Raw genomic sequence first — 18,865 nt, forward strand, 5'->3', positions numbered from 1 at the left:
TAGGTACCCATTACATTAATTCTAACATGTTATTCTGAGATTTATCTGCACTTAAATATAATATCGTGTGCGTCTTGTCAATCACGCCCTTCCCGTCTTACCCCGCCACATACCTCAGGAGATGACTAGCGCTTCCGCGCGCACTTTTACAAATATCTGCATATTATGTACTTCAGTGCGCCGCATAGGACACCGGTGACCTACACGTCAGTCCAAGGGTTAAGGGATCAAACGGAACGTGTTACCTGTCCGCCGCCTCCGGTACAGCACGCAGGCGATGACGCCGGCCAGCAGTATCATGCACACGATGACCACGGCCGGGATGATGAACGTCACGAGGTAGCTCTGCTCCGCGGCGCTGCCTGTCTTGCTGTTCTGCGAGTTGGGCGCGCCGGGGTACAGCGCCGGTGGGACCTTCGATACTTTGGTGTTCTGCTCCGCGCACAGGCCGAGCGGGTTGAGGGTTATCGACATCACTTTGAAGTCCTTGTCGAAGACTTGATCGACGTTTTCGCGGAGAGCGCCTCCTCGTGAGCCGCGATCATCCACGATGATCATCTTGCGGAGTTGCTCGATTTCCGCCTTCGGGCATCTGTCCATTGGCAAGCTAGTGTTGTACCTGTAATCGATATGTAAATAATAGTTAGTTAATTTCAAATCTATCATAATTGAAATCCATTCGATTGAAGACTCATAACTTATTATGGATACTTTTTACTGGTGGTAGGACCTCTTGTGAGTCCGCACGGGTAGGTACCACCACCCTGCCTATTTCTGCCGTGAAGCAGTAATGCGTTTCGGTTTGAAGGGTGGGGCAGCCGTTGTAACTATACTTGAGATCTTAGAACTTATATCTCAAGGTGGGTGGCGCATTTACGTCGTAGATGTCTATGGGCTCCAGTAACCACTTATCACCAGGTGGGCTGTGAGATCGTCCACCCATCTAAGCACTAAAAAAACTGTAAAATATTTTTTTAGCAAATATCAGCCGATGATGTGATACGTGGCCAAAATATAAATGACAATTGCTAGAAAATCGGTATTGTAAAATTATTTAACTGAATGATCCTTATTATTGGACGGATGTTTTCACAAAGATATCCATTGTTTGGTATTACTAATTTACAAAATAATAACTGTGAACTTGGCTAGTACTTACCATATAATGGAGGTAGGATTATTGGTAATGCTTTGTATCCTAATATTATCAGTCTCCTTTTGTCCAAACAGGTTGGCGAGCTTCTCGACAACTTTACGCTTGTTTTTAGCGTTGAAGGCGAGCTTCAAGAACGGATACTCCAAGGTCATCTGGAACTCGACCGTGGGTCGGATTGGAGGCGCCTTCACGACCTCCACTATTAAACTGTCGTACGCAGTCTTCTTGCTGGAGTCTTCAGCAATCTATTAAAACAAAAGATCTAATTTTAAAAAAGAATATCGAAACAATTAACAATTTTTAAGATAATAAAAAAAAAAAACAAGTGAGCACATGATTAAAATCGGTTATGAATTGTAAATTAATTTTTAACCCAAGATGTCAAAGTAATAAAAACAAACTCTATTTGTAGACTACTTGAATTGAGATACTAAGTTGAATGTTTTTTTTTTAATTTTTTTTGTTTAGTGCATAGATGTGTGGACGAGCTCACAGCCCACCTGATTTTAAGTCGTACTGGAGCCCATAGACATCTACAACGTAAATGCCGCCATCTATCTTGACATATAAGTTCGAAGGTCTACTGTTGATTGATTATATTGACTGTTTACCAGTTGATAAGAAACGCTGCCCTCGTCCGTAGTAGTGGGCAAGCCGTAGAACTCTTGGTTATTGGCGTCAAACTGTAGCCAGTGCCCGGCCGGGATCTCGGTGCGGTCGCTGTACCGTAGCGACAGTATGAGGTTACGGGTGCCTCCGTCTTCTGGGTCGAAGAATGTGTCCTGGGCAAAGTGAAACAAAAATAATAAACAAACATTCGGACAACAAACAAAACAGGACGTCTCCATTGAAAAACGCTGCGCGTGCAACTTGGTGCACGTAAATGAAGTGAAACTTCTTCTATTGTGGTTTTCTTCATTTTTAATCCTTAAATCAGATTGCTCTTGTAATAAGGAATGCTGTGTAGGAGAGATGCGAACTCTTCAACATTTATATTATATACATTTTAAATTATAGATAGAAAAATAAATATAAATATTTTTTAAAATACTTCATTAAAATATGGGATGCTACTCGTTGCTAACGCTCGCGCTAGCCTGTAACAGGTATACTACGCGCATGCGTTCGAGTGCCGCACATTCACTCTCGCTCTGTCTCTTTCTATTCCACGGTTGCGTTAAACGTTTAACGCAACCTTGTTGAAAATCGCATTAGAAGTTTCACTTCAAAAAAAAAGTACTCCCAGTCTTCTAGCGCCGGTACGACGCTCTTACCTCGGGCACTTTGTAGACGAGCAGGTGTCCGGCGGAGGCAGTGATGTGGTCGACTTGGTTGCGGGTGACGGGCGGGTAGGTGTCGGGCGCGCGGGTGGCGGGCGGCGCGGCGCACACCCCCGCCCCCTCCCACCGCACGCCGCGCACGCCCAGCTCCGGGGACATGGCGCGCGACAACAAGCGGGACCCGCGACCCGGCTCCGACTCAGACTCCATTATCTGTCAATAAATATTCGAATTAAAACGTTCGAAAACAAAAAAATTGTACATTGTGTGCAAAAAAACTTATATGTTTCTATTGCACACAATGTAACTATTCAAATTATATGCTTATTGCCATACATTTCGAGTGAACGAGAAAATGAACTTACAAAAATGACAATATGTATACGTATGTTTGCTAGCTTGCTTTACTTTGAAAATAAACATTTTTTTTAATCACCTTAGGGCGGTAATTAATTCTAATCGCGTATGTATGACGCTTAATTAATTTGAACGAAAATTCGTTTGATGAATTGTAAATTGTTAATGTAATTTTATTAATTTAACATTCCCATAGTGTAAAACAATGCGATATCTATCTATATATGTAACGGAATCTTTTGATAGAATTTTTACCAATTTCAAGTTAACTGGTTGCTTTGAAAACTTGCACACGTCTCAAAAACAGATGATAATGTATTCTTTTTATCATCATCATCAGCATGCGGCAGTCCGCTGTTGGACATAGGACTCCCCCAAAGCTCGCCACTGAACCCGATCTTCGGTTCTACGCATCCAGTTACTGCCAGCTGCCTTGCGCAGGTCGTCGCTCCATCTAGCAGGAGGGCGTCCTACACTACGTTTGCCGGTTCGCGGTCTCCACTCCAGAACACGTCTACTCCACCGGTTATCGGCTCTGGGACATATGTGACCAGCCCACTGCCACTTCAGCTTACTTTCTTATACTTTGGTCTAATATCCTGTCCGGGAACACCAGCTTATAAAAAAAAAAGTTCAAAATTTTTAACAACACTAACCTTCATAAGTCTATTGATGTCATCCATAGGACAGGCCGCGTCTTTCGGCAGGGTATCGTTCGTCCAAACGAACTCGCAGAGATCTCCCGTTTGGGTCGCGTTCAACACGGTCAGATGGTCCATGTCGGTGTCCCGGAACAGATTCACTATTCCCTCCAAGGCCCTTATCTGCCAGTCGATGGCGTTATTGTACTGCTTGAGCAGCGTGAACTGCATGATGAAGCGGTGGTTGATGGTGCGTCCGCTCTTGTGTTGCTGCACGGTGATGTCTAGCGGGCCCCGGGCCTTGAGGCCGGCGCTGTTCTGAGCTTCCACTATGAAGTTCCAACGTGAGACGTGGGCTTCCAGCGGTCTGAAAGAGTTTATACATTTTTATTTATTGCTTAGATGGTTGGATGAGCTCACAGCCCACCTGGTGTTAAGTGGTTACTGGAGCCCATAGACATCTACGACGTAAATGCGCCACCCACCTTGAGATTTAAGTTCTAAGGTCTCAAGTATAGTTACAACGGCTGCCCCACCCTTCAAACCGAAACGCATTACTGCTTCACGGCAGAAATAGGCAGGGTGGTGGTACCCACCCGCGCAGACTCACAAGAGGTCCTACCACCAGTCATTTTTTATTTGTGGAATCAGTTACTGTTATGTAATAAACAATTGCTTAGTTTTACATGCGTTGTTAATTTTACTTATTCTGATATATTATATAGGGAATTTAAACTTACAGTCCGTAAACTTCAAGGTCGGACGGTATGAATTGTATCCATGAGTTTTTGCTTAAGGGGACGTTTTCGGCTTCGTACATCGTGAAAGTCAAGTTGCTCCCGTCCTCCTGATCCATGAACAGATCGGTGGGGATTATGTATCTGAAAAAGAAATAAAAAAAATATGTACTACAGATATATATAAGACGATAGTTTAGCAGCACAGCCATAATCAGTACAGTATTCTGGTGGAGAGTTCATGACGTAGATTCAAAATCACTTTACAATTGAGTCTTTAATTACAATTGAAGGTAAATTAACTAGCAGTCCGGCTAAGAGGTCCGAGTTGCTTCGTGTATCCTTGAAAAGAGAGTGAGTGTAAGAGAGAAAGAGAGAGAGAGAGAGAGAGAGAGTCGCTCGAGTTCGTTACGATACCAAATATAACCGTCAAGTGACTTGTCAATACGCCACGGCGCTCCTTCGTACTATGAAAACCAGTCAAGTGTCTTATATCGCTAAAATATCATAGCGACAGATATATATGACATGTACTGTCGGTCGTATTAAAAAAAATGTTTGCTTTTACATTCAAAGAACATTGGATTGATTTTCAAAAATAGTGGATCTTTGATTGTACTTGTCAAATTTTTTAAACGAACTTACCTAAAGGCTTTTCCAGCAGTTATAGCGAGTTTCTTCATGTGATGTTTGAGGACCGGTGGTTGGTTGACAGGCATCGCGAAGGTCACCGTCTCCGTGGTTTGACCAATTATTGTGCTCTTACCCTCCGTCACAGTGGACTCCTGAATTATACAAATCATAATATTAACATAAACGACTTAATAAAAATCATTTTCAAACTAATATTCAACATAGTTTGTATTAAAAATAATGTAAAGGTACTCGAGATAAAACGAGTTTCCTGAAACGGTAACACGATTAACACTTTTTGAGAATCTTCTTATAACGTGCTTATTCTTATGATGTTGGACATCATAACTTTTTACTATACGCAATTAGAAAATCAGCTGTTACGTGCGCTCAGGTCAGTGACCGGCTGTCGAAATAGCCAGGGTGGGGGACCCAACCAACTAAGGTAGGCGATCGCAGTTAGCCAGTCCGATACTCGGACAACGATGCTGTCCGTTCTCTCAAGTATTCCTTAGTCAGATTTTAGACAGGTAGTGATCTTCTAGACCACTGAACGTCGTCCCGAAATCTCTTTTTTTTTTTCTTTTTTTTCATACCTAAGCTGATAGCCCTAGGGGCTATGTCAGCGTAACCCTAACTTTAGTAGGTGAGCTCACGGGTCTCAAACCTGGTGACGTTGCTAACACGAACCCTAGCAAGAGCCGTGCTTCGCAGAATCTACCACCGGATCGGAAACGCGACCCACTGAGAAGATCCGGCGAGAAACTCAGTGGGCTGTGTCTGAGAGTTAATTTACTCATCGAGCCCTTCGTCGCAAGCGACGGGTTCGACGAGAACGGTGACCGGTGCTTGAAGTACCTAAAAGCACCGTTAGTGGATCGGGAGGATCCGAGATGACGTGTTTTGGGCGACGTCGACTGCTTTCCATTCTGTCCGCAGGATCGGGAATGTAGTTACCGGCGGCCACGATGAGAGGGTTCTCGTGTCGTGCCGCTTTATCGAAGTGGCGCATCGACGCCGACTGTAGATACTTACTGATGGACTCTAAGTCCAGGTCGTCATGGAGGTCGACGTTCCTGACGAACCACGGGGCTCCTACGGCAATCTCAATTAATCATGTACACTCTATGAATCTTTTCGTGATGGCTGCATAATTAACGTGCACTTTATGCAAACGATGCCCAGTGAAGTTTAATTTAGAATTTTAATTAAATTTTGGAGGTTAGTGTTAAAACCAAATAAATACCAAAACAAAACCAAAACTTCATCGCAATTCTTTCTCAAATGACCGACTCAATATTTACATCGTGTCTTCAAAAATACTCACAACATAAGTCTCCTTGGTACGCTATTTACAAACTGTGCTACGGACCTGTTTGGTGACCTCCTGTATAGTGGTTTCTGGTGGATCGGTTGTAGTCGGTACCGTTGTCGGTACAGTGGTCATCGGCGTAGTGCTGGTCGTCGTAGTGGGCGGCGGCGTAGCGACTGGCGTAGTCACCGGCGTAGTCACAGGCGTCGTAACCGGAACAGTGACCGGCGTCGTGGCCGGAGCTTGGGTGGTCGTAGACGTCGTCGTAGAGGATGTGGTAATCGGCTGCGTGGGTGGCTCGGGGGACTGTGACGTCACGGTCGGGGGCGACTCGGACGACAAAGGCGGCAGTTCGTTTGACGCGCGTATCATAACGGTTTGCTGAAAGTGCCATGCGGACGCTCACACGATGTGTCGCGAGTGTGGACGGTAAGACAACGGGTGGACTGCGGTGTTGTGTTCGATTCGTTACGAAGCTTATCTACTACAATTATATTTTTTTGAAGTGAAACTTCTAATTCGACTTCCAACAAGGTTGCGTTAAACGTTTAACGCTCCTGGGGAGAAGAAATAGAAAGAGACAGCGAACGTGAATGCGTGGCACTCCAACGCATGCGCGTAGTATACCTGTTATAGGCCAGCGCGAGCGTTAGCAATAAGTAGCATCCAAAATTTTAATTAAGTACTTAAAAAAAATACATATTTTAATTTTTCTATCTATAATTTAAAAAATATATAATAAAAATGTTGGAGATGCAACTCTTATACACAGCATTCCCTATTACAAGAGCAATCAAATTTAAGGATGAAAAATGAAGAAAGCCACAATACGGAAAGTCAAAAAGAAGTTTCACTTCATTCACGTGCACCAAGTTGCACGTACACCGTTTTTTTTAGTTAAGTAATTACTGTACAAATTTAGTATGTTTAATAATTATCTATTTACAATGTATAAATACATTTTTACGGCATAATAAATTACGTTGTCTACTCGTCCGTCAGTCAGTTAGTTAACCAGAGAATGTATTGTGAACGCAAACTAGTTCTACCCGTGTTAAATCATCAAAACCTCCACACATTAGTTCAACTACACAGTTAAGGCGAGTACTGAAGGTATACAAAAAATAATTATTATACAATATATATTTAAATACCATTTCCGGTTCCGTCGTGGTTGGAATGTAATCTGGCACAATGGCAACGTCCTCTAGATGTCTCGATGACACCGGCACAAACGTTATGTTGTTTGTTTCCGAAGCAGATTCGGAGTAAGGCGTTATCTTCACGTCGTGGTCTTCGTCCTGTTGGTGCGTATCGAATGTAGTTTCTTTTTATAGCACCACATTTGGAGTATTATGACAAAAGAAATGTGTCTTTCTTGTGATAAAAATTTCACTTTCATTTATCGATTCTCCAAAACAACGAAAAGAAGAAAAAAGTGTAATTACAATCATGCTACCGGTATCCGCTTTTTAAGTTGGTATAAAATAGAAAATATAGCCAGGTTATAAATACATATGCATTTCAACAAAATTACTAAGTAATAATTTGTGTCTTAATTTGTATAATTTCAAGCTATATTTACAAGAAACAACAGCAATTCAACTAGCTACACTAAGAAATTACGCATCACGTGGGTACTGTAAAAAAATAGTTTAATCAACTGAAAATGTTTAAAGACGAACAAATCTACTCATAATACCTGCTTTCTTTCTAGCTACCGACACTTGTTATTCAATAGGGTTTCCTACTGGGCCGGGTGCACGATACGTAACGCAGGTAACAACCATGCCAATACAGAGACTGCATGCAACACACAAAAGCTGGTCAGCAGGTTACGACAAACCTCCGTGGTATATGTATTAGTAGACGCGGTCTCGGGAGTGGTTTCTTCGGCGCGCGTGGAAGTGTGGTCTTCGGTGGTCGGGGGGACCGGAGAGAGGGAGGTAGCGGTGGAGGGGGGAGGGGGAGAGTTCGTGGTCGTGGTCGTGGCGGGCTCGGTCTGAAACGTGTCGGTGACGGTGTGTGGCTCGCCGTGGTGGTGCCGGTGGGGGTGTGCGGGGGACGGGAGGGGGGACTCCACCTGCCGGCGCGCGCACCGACACACACACACTGTTAGTACTCACACCCTATAACTGAACGATCTGCTCAACACCTAGCCACCTAACCCTCTCATTCAATGTGGGTCTAGCGAGAAAGGGCCCGGGAATAAATGTGTTTGGAATAAGTAATTTAGATTTTACATCCCGGTACAAAATTTAGCTTTAAAAACTGATCGTTTCATTTATTCACATACCCACCTAGCTCTTTTATTGCTATGTGTCTAATGAACAAGAGTGACCTAATTTTTCCAACCTGAACTTTAATTTTAAGGCGTTTAAGTCCGATTTTGTTTTATCACGTAGCACGGATTCACACCTTTTCGCCGGACCCACAGATTCATTTTCAGGGCACGGGGCTATGCGAGGATATGAATGTGCGTGTAAGTGATTATTCATTAGCCAACAAAAGGGGCTTCGTTGATCCTCCCAATGACGTGAATACGTGATATGTGACTGCTCGTGAATGATATAAGAGCGTGTGATGATGAAAAACTGAGAGCTTAGATTTAAAGGCAGTTTACCAGTGGAGAGTATCGAAAAAAATATTATGTATAATAATATTTATTTGAACGTGTAGAACTGAGTGGTCCTATATTATAGCATTTTATTTTATTTTACATTTTATTTTATTTATTTAAAAAAAAGAAAATATTTGAGAAAAAACAAGAAAAAAAGCCCGCTGAGTTTGTTTCGCCGGTTCTTCTCAGGACTGTGGCTTTTTTTGGAACCGGTGGTAGAGTTAACATTTTGATTTGTATTTTGACATTCAACAAGTGTGTCATACTGACATCTAAGTTGAAATAAATGATTTTGAATTTGAATTTGAATTTGAATAGGAGTTTGGTTTTCTGCTCGAGACACAACATAGAATAAACATTCGGCATGCTGGTGATATTATTAACGTTCTATGGATGACGATAGTGAGGTGACGACGTGTAAGTGCAAGATGCATTCATAATATACGTGGGATGACTACGCATTGATGTATCAATTTATTCAATGGAAAATATCACATAGTTACGTTTTTTCTGTTTGAGATTAACAGTAATTATGAATATTAAGTATTTGTAATGTAACTAGAAACATTGATCATGTCTCATAGTTTGCGGCGGAGGTTTTTTCAATAAATAAATTTTAATTTAACTAAAACTATTTTCACAGATTAATCTAGCGCTTTTATATCATTTATCTAATATTTTAATCAAAATATATATATTTATTTTATTTTATTATAAACACGATTTAATTTTAATAAAAAGGTGAGATGTGTTTACGACTCGCGAATATCGGAATCAAAAACTAAATTTAAATAATCTCAATTAATATTTAAGTAGGTGTTCTATATTGTCCATTGAATGTATGAGGCTAAGGTAAATGAAATCATGAATATAATCTCATTCATCGATAAAATGATTATAGAGTGAGCTGACAATAGATATTCACACTTTCATTATACGTCCATAAGTATCATTTTATATAAGATCAAATTTGAAATTATAAACATTTCACAATTCATACATTAATCAATAAATGCAATTGACTATTTATAAGACATTTATATAAAAATGTAGTAACTTTTTTAATTTCGTTCATAGACAGACGGGCTTCCATTCTTTTTTATTTATTGCTTAGACGGGTAGACGAGCTCACGGCCCACTTGGTGTTAAGTAGTCACCGGAATCTATAGACATCCTAAAGACATCATCTTTTGTATAGTACCACGGCTGATTCACCCTTTAAACCGTAATGCATTACTTGCTTTACGACAGAAATAGGTGATGGATTCGAAATGACACCAATATAAAGTGACCCGCGACAACGACGACTGTGACTCGGAACATGATTGGATTGTCTATTCCGTCCAGGGGTCACAAACTATATGTATAGTACAGTATTTCAAGGCCCCTCACCAGCTCCGGTACGCCGACATCGTTCCGGCGCGCGTCCTCGAAGTTCAGGTCGTCGTTGTCGTCGTCGTAGCCGCTGTAGTCCGCGTCGTCGTCGCCGTCGTACTCCGCGTCGTACATGTCGCCCGACCCCTCCATCGGGGACTGCCCGACGTTAACACAATACAGTCGCATGTTATCGGCACGGAGGAGGGGGGTTGGGGGGTCTTCTGGTCAATGGCCCGCAAAACATAATCTCGTATACGAGTTTTCATTAAAATAAAGTTTATAAACGTAACGAAAAATCCGATATTTGTTTTTATTCCTCGAAGCTTGGTAATCTTTATGTGACCAAAAAGCATGGACTGGCCGCTAGTATATTTTTCATCAATAATTATCATGAACCTAGAACCCAGGTTTAGATAATTTAATTAATAGTGTATAATTACCGTCAATCTGGGGGGTAACTTTATCCCGCCATGCGAACAATTTTGTATGAATTGTCTTAGTTTTACTGGATATTAATAAAAAATATGGATTTTCCGTGGGTTTTAAACGTTTACAATTGAAATTTAAATGATTTTGTATGAGCATAGAGTGCAAATCTCACAAAATTGACAAAAACATTGTGGGCCAATGTTATATTGAGAGCGGGGTAACTTTGCCAGTATAAGAACTGGCAATACAATTTTGAGTAATTTTACATTTAAAGCCTTATGATAACATTGGATCCTCTTTTATAAATAAATGAATTAGGTCGCCATCTTATGACAGATGTTTACCAAAAAAATAAGCTTTGAATTTAGGGTTGTCAGTAAAATTTAATATCCGTTTGAAAAGGACCTTTATTTATAGGAACTTATTTATCTTCTATTTATTATTACAAATCAGTCTTTATTCATCATAATTAGAAAAACGTGACATGTTATAATTATAAAAAAGCAACAAAGTTATAATCCTTCTGTAGAATTAAAATAATTACAGCGGTTAATCACCCAATTCCATGATCCAGTATCCAAATCTAATAGCTCAGATAATGATGCAACACGATCCATGAGTGATAAGATATCGTTAGTAGGTGGTGGAGTACGAAAGACGGTAGCTTCAATATTAAATGAGGATTCAGCGGTGGGTGATGGAAGATGATTGGTGGGTAGGTCGACTGAGTATGTCGATTTTATATTCGAACGACCAGGAATAGGTGATAAAGAACGAGTAATAGGGAGCTTAGTCACCGTGGAAGTTTCTAACAGTTGTTGAAGGGCTTTTTGAGCAGGTTCTTGACACATTCTTCGGCTTAATTTTAACTTTAACCCGGGTTAAAGTTACCTATATTAGCACAAATCTTCATCAAACGAATTAAAATCAAAACAAACACGTAACGGCAATATAGATCATATTCATTTTTGTTAAAACTACATCTGTAACCTTTAGTTATTATGAAAAGTACAAACTTACTCTTCTATGAAACTTTTGAGTATGAATATAAAAAACTTTGCAGCGATGTTTTATTTGTTATCCACCCTACCACTTTACAATCAACCTCAAGAAAGAAAAGTTTTGCTGACAAATATCAAATTTTGGCGCGCTTTCTTCGTTCAATAATAAACCTCTTAATTAAAAATTTCAAAGTCTATCGTAAAATGTATCCCGTTTGGAAATAAAAAAAATTGATATAAAAGTGAGTGAGTGGGCTAATGTTAAACGGAAAGCTTAAGTTACCCTGATTGGCGGTATTTGTTTTTATTCCTCGATACTTGGTAATCTTTATGTGACCAAAAAGCAAGGACTGACGCAAGTTTTTTTTTTTCATCATTAATTTATCATTAGCCTAGAACCCACGCTTAGATAATTTAATTAATAGTGTATAATTAATAATGTAGTTTTTGCCTTAATTCGTTACTATACGCGTTGACTCATCCGTAAATATATAGTAATATCTCGGCAATCGCCAAACTGTTTGTCAAAGTGTCCTATCTATTTATGACGCGAAGCATATTTTTCAATGGCATACAGCAACCTCGGGGCCGAAGGTGGACGGCGATGTCTATGGACTCCGGTATCCGGTTAAAACCAGATTGAAAACGTTCGAAAACTTCAAAGGTCTCACCGAAGTTAGCCGGCCCGTTGCTTACCTGTCGTTTGACTCTGAACGTGGGCTTGACGGCCAGGAGTCTCCAGCCGATGACGGGCAGCCGCAGCAGCTGCTCGAGCGTTCCGTCGCGCGACTGCTCGCGCAGCCCCGCCACCAGCACCTTGTGCCGATCCCACAGCTTGTTCCCGCAGCCGACCTGTCGAATATTACAATTAAAATGCCTTTTTTAAAGAGGACTACTACTTTAGCGCCGCTGTGATTTGAAGAAACTCGATGAAACTGAGTATGCAGAATACTCCTGATGGTTTCTTTTTTTTTGAGGGATTTTATGACCTGGTAACTAAGACCTTTAAGTCATATCTTATTTTAATTTTATGAAAAATGATAATATGGAGGGAAATGAAATGAAGATGAATAATTTGAGACCTTAATCAACTGGGATAACATTAAATGAAATGAGATGATATTGGATGAATTGATTGATGATTGATTGGATGAATGAATTGATATCAGTAAAATGGTGGTCATTTATTGAGATTTTTTCAGTGGACTTTTTGGAGGATCCCGAGAAGTTACGTCCAGCGGCTTTGTTTGATTTTCCCACATTTGTGCACTTTCACAGATATTAAACAGTTAATAAACCACCATTATTACACATTTAAACCTGAAGGAACACTAAATAGACAAAATAAAACAAATCACACAACTTCACTCCTCGCGTTCCCGCCAAAAAGTCCCTGACGGTTTCGCTTCTATAGCGAATCAGAACTACCTACACATTTTTTTTTAATTTCTTTCTCATTTCTAAACTCAGGTGTCGTTTTTTTGTCATAATCGCTCTAGTAATCCTTGTATTTTTAGTAGCTTTCTCTTAATCAATAATTTAAATAAACATTTTACTAAAGAATACCTGATAGGGATTTAATTAATTAATTTAAAATATTTTAAGGATTTAATTAATTTAAAATATTGCATTTCTTTCTACAATTCATGTCCAGATCTGTTATGATGTTATGAATTTAAAAAAAAGAATTAACTACCATTTTTGTTTTGTTAATCAATCGGTATTTTTAGTATGATAACTATTATTGCAATAGCTATTGCCTAGTATTTAAGTTTACTGTTTTCAAAATAAAATAAAAAATATTCCCCTTCCAAACTTGAACAGCAAAACAAAAGAAAAAATCAAACACATAAAATTAATCTCAAGCTTCAACTTGAACAGCAAAACAAAAGCAAAAAATCGAACGTATAAAATTAATCTCAAGCCTCAATGTTTAAGTTCCAATTTCAATCACTAAACGAACACTAACTATAAAACGTAGAAAATTTGACTCGTTCTAAAAGAAACAAAAGTTGTAAACCTACAGGGGAAGCTAATATCTATTTCTGCCGCAAAGCAGATTCCCGTTTCGGTTTAAGTCAGACCGAAGAATAAATACATACGTTCAAATATATGGCGGTTGTGGCATCGCCTCGTTTCCTCAATGAAGAACCGATTCCGCTTAATATCGTGTCCGGATGCGTTTCAGTCTTGTAAGGTTCCATCCAAAATTCGTCCTGTTAAAAAAAAAAGGATGAATACATATACGCCGTCGAAGAACTTTCGAGAACGTGCGTTGGAAGGTCCTCTGTCGTTTAAATACGTAGTGGCACAGCACAGCACAGATGCAAATTATGAGTGTTTCTACTTCTATGTTAACAATAAATAAGTCTATACTAATATATAAATCTACAGTGGTTTTTACGGATGTTCCGTTATAACTACTGAACCATGCATCCGATTGACTTGAAACTTGGTATCCATGTATAAAATACATGTACTTAATGGATAGGCTAATATTTATATGAGCGTTTTAAATGCCCAGCGAAGCGGACGGGTACAGCTAGTAATTAAACAAAAATAAAATAAAAATAAATTATGTACGAACTTGATATACACGAAACACAACATTCATAGGAAGCATAATGAAAATATATTGTAGCAAAACAAAGCACAATCAATATTTGACTAGGAAGTCTTGTGAGTCCTCACGGGTAGGTACCACCACCCTGCCTATTTCTGTCGTGAAGTTATAATGCGTTTCGGTTCGACTGTAAAAGCCCGTTGTACTGTAAGATCTGAGACATTAGAACTGATATCTTAAGGTGGGTGGCGGCATTTACGTAGTAGACGGCTATGGGCTCCGGTAACCGCTTGATACCAGTTGAACCGTGAGCTCGTCCACTCATATAAACAATAAGTTTTTGTTTTCAATTAAATTTTCAACTTACCCCATCAAGAGCCATAAAGTTTGCGAGTTGCATCAGGGCTCTTATTCTCTGTCGAGGCACGATCTTGTGGAACGCTCCGTCAACCAGAATAAGGAGAACCAGCCTGTTCTCATCTCCGATGCACGTCCCGTATTTCGAATGAGGTTTGTCTTCACCCTTTTTCACCTGAAATTTTATTTACGAATATATTTAATGAAAAATAGCGTAGTAATTGTATTTAGCAATATTTAATTTATTCGAGTAAATATGAAAAATATGCATTTTAAATACATTAAAAACTATCTGATATATTTGATATAAATAATATGATATGGTAAAAATTTGATCGAGTTGTTGGTATTTTTCATTTATAAACAATAAATATTATTTATCGTTCGATAACACACAATAAACAGTTTATATCACGTATCGATAAAAAACAAACAATCCGTATCATAAAATATTTGCACATCAATCATGTTTGAAGTCGTCGTGGCCTAAAAGATAAGACGTCCGGAGCATTCGTGTTGAAGCGATGCACCGGTGTTCGAATCCCGCAGGCGGGTACCAATTTTTCTAATGAAATACGTACTCAACAAATGTTCACGATTGACTTCCACGGTGAAGGAATAACATCGTGTAATAAAAGTGAAACCCGCAAAATTATAATTTGCGTAATTACTGGTGGTAGGACCTGTTGTGAGTCCGCGCGGGTAGGTACCACCGCCCTACCTATTTCTGCCGTGAAGCAGTAATGCGTTTCGGTTTGAAGGGTTGTGCAGCCGTTGTAACTATACTGAGACCTTACAACTTATATCTCAAGGTGGGTGGCGCATTTCCTTTGTAGATGTCTATGGGTTCCAGTAACCACTTAACACCAGGTGGGCTGTGAGCTCGTCCAACCATCTAAGCAATAAAAAAAAATAAAAAAAAAATGTTTACGAATACATAATATTAAGTAAAAAATAGGGATTGCTAATATTCATGAGAATTTTTTTAATAATAGTAATAGTATTTATTAGACCGGCTTCATACTACTGTATTTACTTCATTGTCATGAGAAATGGGACACAATTGTCAAATTTAATTATGATACAACAATTACTAGTAAGTGAGTGAGTTGGTGAAAATTTGATTGCAAGGTTCCGTGTCACACAGAAATGCATCCACGCATATATTTACATACATTTATCTGTTGTATCATTTTATCATACAGTATATTGTGTAAAAATATACGACTGTAGATTTTATTATACTTGACATTAGGTAGGTAGTTTTTAGATATTTTTTCTGTCCGTGGGTTTGATTATATGACTTTTAATTTTGAATACTTTTTTTTTGTTTTGTATTAGTCGTCGTGGCCTACAGTATAAGACGTCCGGTGCATTCGTATCTAGCGATGCACCGGTGTTGAAATCCCGGAGGCGGGTACCAATTTTTTTTTTTTTTTTTTTTTTTTCTATTGAAATACGTACTTAATAAATGTTCACGATTGACTTCCACGGTGAAGGAAAATAATAATTTGCTTAGTTACTGGTGGTAGGACGTCTTGAGTCCGCGCGGGTAGTACCTACTACCACCCTGCCTATTTCTACCGTGAAGGAGTAATGCGTTTCGGTTTGAAGTTGTATGGGCTCCGATAACCACTTAACAATAAAAACAATAAAAAAATTTATTCCAAAATAAAAAATATATTTCGCTGAGAAGACGTGAATCGCTCCCATTTATTTTACTACTCTTAAATACATCACGAACTAAAATTACCTATAGTTTTAAGTTCAAAATCATTCTTTTTTTTAAAGTTTATCCAAATTATGAATTGCACGCGCTTTTTATTTTCAAACCTCGATAGTGAATGAATCGGTTGCAGTGAGTCCTTTGGTAGTTCCGTGAGCGGTGACGGTGAATGTGTGAGTTCCAATGTCCTGGTACTGTGGGATACCGCTAATAAGACCGTGCCTCGAATCCACCGCCAGCCAGTTCGGTGTACGCCTCCCGTGGTCGCTGCGAACCTTAACAAACAAAAAAAAAACATGTCAGTGTAATGTTTTCTATAAAAGAGACGGTGCAAAGGTATTCCATTTGAGCTTATGGCTGTTCGTGTATGGCTTAATAAGCTCCGATCTAGAAGCTAGCGTCCGAGTTGCGAAAGCGCAAAGGACTTTATCTGGTCTTATTTAAGATTGCTCATTCTGCAGAGCTCAAACGAGATTAGCTAACTATTGATTGTCTGTGGAAAATCGAGTCGATCCGCTCCGTATTTCCGAGCTGTGATCCTTTGCTGATTTGATGTAAGTACTTGAAGAACGAGAGCTCGAAATTTTGTCTCATCATTGAATTTTTCAGTAATTAATTAAGATGTAATCATCAGTAAGCAATTTTTCAGATCCAATAGACATAATTTGTTAACGCAGTAGCAGTAGCGCGAAACTATGTAGCGCCCAAACACTTTCTATATTTGAAAATCACTACTAGACAATTTCTGGAGCTATGAAATTCACTCGATAATTGTTTATGAAATAAGAGTTAAGTTAGATTAAAAGATGAAATTGTTTACGTAACAATAGCATTAATTTATTGACGTAAATTTTGTCTTAAATCTGCAATATTTTATATGTAGAATGACCTCATGAAATGAAATGAAGACATGGCAATTTTCTATACTTGTATTGGAATTAGATGTAATGTAATTTGACCTGTGTTTGTGTTGAAACACAATAAAAATTCTCTACGTTTCCACTGTTGCTACGTAACCTTGATGAAATTTGTTGTGAAGTAATGAAATTTTGTGTTCTTAATACAACATAAAAATACAATGTATAAGATTTCTTTGTACTCTGCAGCAAAACTTTGTACAAACAAGTTTAAACAGCTGTTTCCTTTACACACAGTGTTAATAACTGGGGAAATTAAAATGTACTGTAATGTAATTTGTAATTTCCACAATATTACCGTTTACGTAAATTCGAAATAATTTTTGTTTTACAGTCATTGGTTTTTTTACTTATATCATTAAAAAAAAACAAAAAAAACAAAATGTGTGCAATTCACACGTGGTAGAAGTGAAACCTTCCAAAATTAAAATACAATTATCCTAAACGTCTTAAGTATATGTAAAATTTTATCATTAGTAAATAATTGTAAGGTAGCGCCCTCTGTGAATTGATATTTTAATTTTACGTATAATCCTAAATTAAAATTCACTACAAGAGCTTTCATACACACAGTATTAAAAAATCTCACAGATGGCGCTGTATTAAATAGTATGTATATTTCTGTCTCATTCTTTGCTGGCTTCATCCTACACATTTTTGTATTTGTGTCTCTTACCTGTCGTTTTTTCCGTTGCATCCGGTTTGAAATCACAACGATTCTAAAGAAGTTTTCACTTCAAAAAAGTTTCTATCAAGCGACTTGGTAAAATCGATTTTTGAATAATTTCTTTTACTGATTGAAACTTACTTTATAAGCAACAACTTTTCCGGAGAACGCTTCCTTGGGGATTTCCATGCGGAACAGGTGTCCTACATAGGCCAACGTGTCGGGTACACCCCATAATCTCCTTAGGCCATTCTTAGCTATCTCTGAGTGGTTTGCCGTTAATTCAACCTGAAAATGTTATTAATAAGTCGCACACTCACTAATACACTACAAAACAGTAGAAACCGTCTTGTGAGCCCGCACGGGTAGGTACCACCGCTCTGTCTGTTTTTGTTGACAAGCAAGTATTAGAGTTACGAAGGGTTTCACAGTCGTTGTGCTAAAGAACTGAATTTTAGAATTCATATCCCTAGGTGAGTGGCGGCCTTTACATCTTTAATTTCTATGGGCTACGATAACCACTTAACACCAGGTGTCACAATTAAAAATAAATCGATTTTTTTTTTTCAAAATATTTACATGTATTCGAATAAGCCTGAACAACAAAACAGAAACAGTTTCATGACAACAAGATGCAGAAACAAAAAAAAAATTCGTATGGGTCTCTTTCTAGTTTTAAAAATTCACAAACGTTCAATTATATAATGACTCTTTTACATACCAACGATTGAGAATGCATAGATACTTGTATATGGAACTAACGGTAATTCATACGTCGCGAATTTTGGCACCTGCGGATGTGGCTACGCAATACGCAACCAAGGCGATCAGTATTCCAAGACAGTTAACAAAGCTATTCTGGCTATGATTTATTGCAGTGGGAAGTGCATGCAACACCCACATGGTGGCTATGACTAATACGTTCCATAATCTAAAACCATGGCTTATTTTGACGGAAGAGGATACGTTATTGCTCCTTCATTACGTATAATTACTTTATTGTTCTTTGTTTTCTTGTTTAGGTTTTATAACGTTATGAATAGCCAATCGCTGATATTAATACTGTTATAAACGTGTCTTATGTAAAATTCT

The 18,865-nt window shown here is 38.8% G+C and overlaps 1 protein-coding gene across 17 annotated transcripts in view; it reads right to left on the reverse strand.

Annotated features, from left to right (window-relative positions):
- Positions 1–18,865, reverse strand: part of LOC101746167 (dystroglycan 1) — a 91,231-nt gene that overhangs the window by 5,372 nt on the left and 66,994 nt on the right. For 6 of the 17 annotated variants that reach the window (XM_062673981.1, XM_062673979.1, XM_062673983.1 and 3 more), the window contains 16 exons: positions 17,915–18,061; positions 16,297–16,464; positions 14,474–14,638; positions 13,646–13,759; positions 12,240–12,395; positions 10,129–10,269; positions 7,963–8,199; positions 7,271–7,417; positions 6,177–6,497; positions 4,817–4,956; positions 4,175–4,315; positions 3,450–3,801; positions 2,431–2,649; positions 1,768–1,938; positions 1,160–1,401; positions 246–619 (listed from right to left, as the gene is read on the reverse strand). In XM_062673981.1, the coding sequence (XP_062529965.1) occupies positions 246–619; positions 1,160–1,401; positions 1,768–1,938; positions 2,431–2,649; positions 3,450–3,801; positions 4,175–4,315; positions 4,817–4,956; positions 6,177–6,497; positions 7,271–7,417; positions 7,963–8,199; positions 10,129–10,269; positions 12,240–12,395; positions 13,646–13,759; positions 14,474–14,638; positions 16,297–16,464; positions 17,915–18,061 (3,235 nt within the window). The remainder of the gene's footprint in view (positions 1–245; positions 620–1,159; positions 1,402–1,767; positions 1,939–2,430; positions 2,650–3,449; positions 3,802–4,174; positions 4,316–4,816; positions 4,957–6,176; positions 6,498–7,270; positions 7,418–7,962; positions 8,200–10,128; positions 10,270–12,239; positions 12,396–13,645; positions 13,760–14,473; positions 14,639–16,296; positions 16,465–17,914; positions 18,062–18,865) is intronic. The other 11 variants (XM_062673986.1, XM_004933357.5, XM_062673987.1 and 8 more) reach the window with 5 other exon arrangements.

Source organism: Bombyx mori, chromosome 19 (genome assembly GCF_030269925.1).
Source record: "Bombyx mori chromosome 19, ASM3026992v2".
NCBI lineage: Eukaryota > Metazoa > Arthropoda > Insecta > Lepidoptera > Bombycidae > Bombyx > Bombyx mori.